At 40.0% G+C, this 2,500-nt stretch overlaps 2 protein-coding genes across 2 annotated transcripts in view; one reads left to right on the top strand and one right to left on the bottom strand.

Moving 5' to 3' along the window:
• Positions 1-2,500, top strand: part of LOC125035172 (low-density lipoprotein receptor-related protein 4-like) — a 178,386-nt gene that overhangs the window by 61,390 nt on the left and 114,496 nt on the right. The gene's annotated exons all lie outside the window — the stretch shown is intronic.
• On the bottom strand, positions 83-2,415 carry LOC125035270. Its single transcript, XM_047627549.1, has 4 exons — positions 2,148-2,415; positions 1,648-1,761; positions 1,330-1,400; positions 83-267 (listed from the first exon to the last, which is right to left on the bottom strand). Exons 1-4 carry the CDS (start codon positions 2,245-2,247, stop codon positions 220-222), a joined length of 333 nt encoding a protein of 110 aa, XP_047483505.1. The 5' UTR covers positions 2,248-2,415; the 3' UTR covers positions 83-219.

Below are 2,500 nucleotides of genomic sequence, written 5' to 3'. Positions count from 1 at the left end.
AGTTTGTGGAAAGGATAACGATCGTTTATCTGTCTGACCGTCCTTCCCACCTCATATCCTTCATGCAAAGAAAACGCAACGCGATTTTCCCCAATATGCTTTATTGGATGCGAACAAAAGACAGGCCGAGGAGTGTAGTGCAGATTCCCAATCCCAGTGATTTACGAACAACAGAAGGGCCGAAGAATCAGGGTTGGTAGGCGTAGGTTTCCGTGGGTCTTAGTAGTTCACTGTGTCCGCTTCAGGGAGGGCGATGCATTCTCCCAGCTGGAAATCGAATGTAGAGGTTTACACTTTATTTTCCGTGTCGCAGTAACCAGTTGTAAAGATTCGCATACTCATAGTGTATACATATGTGTGTGTGTGTGTGTGTGTGTGTGTGTGTATTTGTATATATGTACACACATACATGTATATGATATAATATATACAGGGTTAGTATGATTAAAGTCAATATTAATTACCTATAATCAGATTTCATTTATATCTGAGTTAATTTTAGATGAAATATGTACGATTTTAGCTCATAAATTGTCATCTAGAAACCATAATACAACATGATACATAAAGTCACACCTCAAGAACAGCTCACGATCTGTTCCTGTCTGTTGAGTGCGCGACTGTCCTTGAATTCTCACTCACTTACACACTTATAAACATCGATCAGCATGGGTGTGTGACAGTATGTACGTGTGAGAGCAACGTTCAGATAATCTGCATGATGTGATTTTTTTTATGACTGAGCGATGATTAAAAAGAAAAGAGAAAAAACATTTTTTATACTGTCGATGGACTGAAAAGTTTGGGAAGCTTGTCTAGACAAATTATATATGTGAACAAAGCGATTGATTTGATTTGCTATACTAAGTAATTTGCTGCATATATCTTATAATTACGAATAATATTTTGTTCCTGATATGCTAATGCAGACGTAAATCATATGAAAACCCTTGGATCTTTGCTTTCACATAGCCAGGGTTCCACTAGCCTGATCTAAGTCTGGACCCAAGCTCAAGGCTGGAAATACCGCTCTTCTGGCCAGGCCGAGTCAGACTGAGGAGCGATCTCTGCCCAGATCCTGATATTTAATTAGTTTATTTTTTATTCTTTATTTTTTGGGGGTGTTGAGGGAGGGTGCGAGTAAAGAAATATATCAAGTGTGTGTATGTATGTATGTGCGTATGTTTGTATGTGTGCATGTACACACATATTCTATCTCTCACACACACACGCACACACAAACATACATGCACTTGTATCCCATTGTTTCACTGGAGTGTATTTCATTTTAACTCGAACAGCGTTAACATAAGCACCGTTTTCACTCACACGTGCACTGGCGCTGGTCATGCAGTTCCTCAGATCGGCGAGGTCGTCACTTTGGAAGCCATGGCAGTCTCCTGAATGAGGAAGTCTTTTATGAACATTGGACAGAAAAGAGGAATGATTTCTGACTATTTCTGTCTATCAGAAACGGATATTTTTTGAGGTAGGATGATAGTAATGAATAAGGAAAGATGGGCTTCTGTTAATAGAGAACTATTTTCTAGTGTTTAAGCTTTTAAAGGAAACGTTTTTACAATTTTCGTATGCTGTTACTTACCGGGATAAAGTAGCTTTACAAACAATATCAGCTGTTTGACTTGCCTGTTTTATTGAAACACTGGAATAGTTCCTTCTCCGGGAGAATTCCTTCATCTATCAGCCCCTGGACACAGCTACTGCAAAACTCTATATTCCCCGTAGCGTTGCACAACTGCCCTGTGAATTGTCAAAAGAGAGGGTACTGTAAATACCCTTTTCATTGTCCAAAGAAAAGGTAAATATCCGTTTCATTGTCCAAAGGAAAATTCAATATCCGTTGCATTGTCCAAAGAAAAGGTAAATATCAGTTTCATGGTCCAATGGAAATGTATTTATCCCTTTCACTGTACAAAGAAAATGTAAAAATCCCTTTCACTGTCCAAAGAAAAGGTAAATAACCCTTTCCCGTTCATTCTTAACACCTTGCAAAAAAACTCTTCACACTACGCATCAGTAGGAATGAAAGCGTCCACATTTACTCGTAGAAAGAACTAAATACGGTTTCGAATCCCACGTAATTGCGATCTCCTTAAACCCAACACTACGAGGCCAACACAACTCACACGGACATCCCTTATCTACTTTGTGCTCTGGGCGTTTCCTAGCTCCCGCGAGAGCAAAGGCCAGGACCACAGTAAATACAGAAACGCTGAGCAGCTTCATGGTGGAAGTTAACACGGCTTGATATCCAGTAAATATCTTAATGTTATAAGGACGACAGAGAAGCGAAATCAGTGTTCGCTTTCGGACACTTGATAACCGTGATTGTCGCGGATTCACAGTCACTCCCTTTTATACTGCCCATTCACGTTTTTTTTTCTTGCAGTCCCTCCCCACCTCTCTCTGGTCTCAGCCCCATCACCGGTGGATTTTGACTGCATCATGCTCGGTTATTGTGTGCAAAATATATCTGTTT

The sequence above is a fragment of the Penaeus chinensis genome, chromosome 2, assembly GCF_019202785.1.
Source record: "Penaeus chinensis breed Huanghai No. 1 chromosome 2, ASM1920278v2, whole genome shotgun sequence".
NCBI classification, from domain to species: domain Eukaryota; kingdom Metazoa; phylum Arthropoda; class Malacostraca; order Decapoda; family Penaeidae; genus Penaeus; species Penaeus chinensis.
This window is presented reverse-complemented; position numbering and strand designations above follow the sequence as displayed.

Coding starts and splice junctions, on each gene's coding strand:
- LOC125035270 (XM_047627549.1), bottom strand. CDS start 2,247: ATGAAGCTGCTCAGCGTTTCTGTATTTACTGTGGTCCTGGCCTTTGCT. Junction 1,762..2,147: donor AGTAGATAAGGGATGTCCGT/GTGAGTTGTGTT, acceptor GACAATTCACAG/GGCAGTTGTGCAACGCTACG. Junction 268..1,329: donor TGACCAGCGCCAGTGCACGT/GTGAGTGAAAAC, acceptor TTCGATTTCCAG/CTGGGAGAATGCATCGCCCT.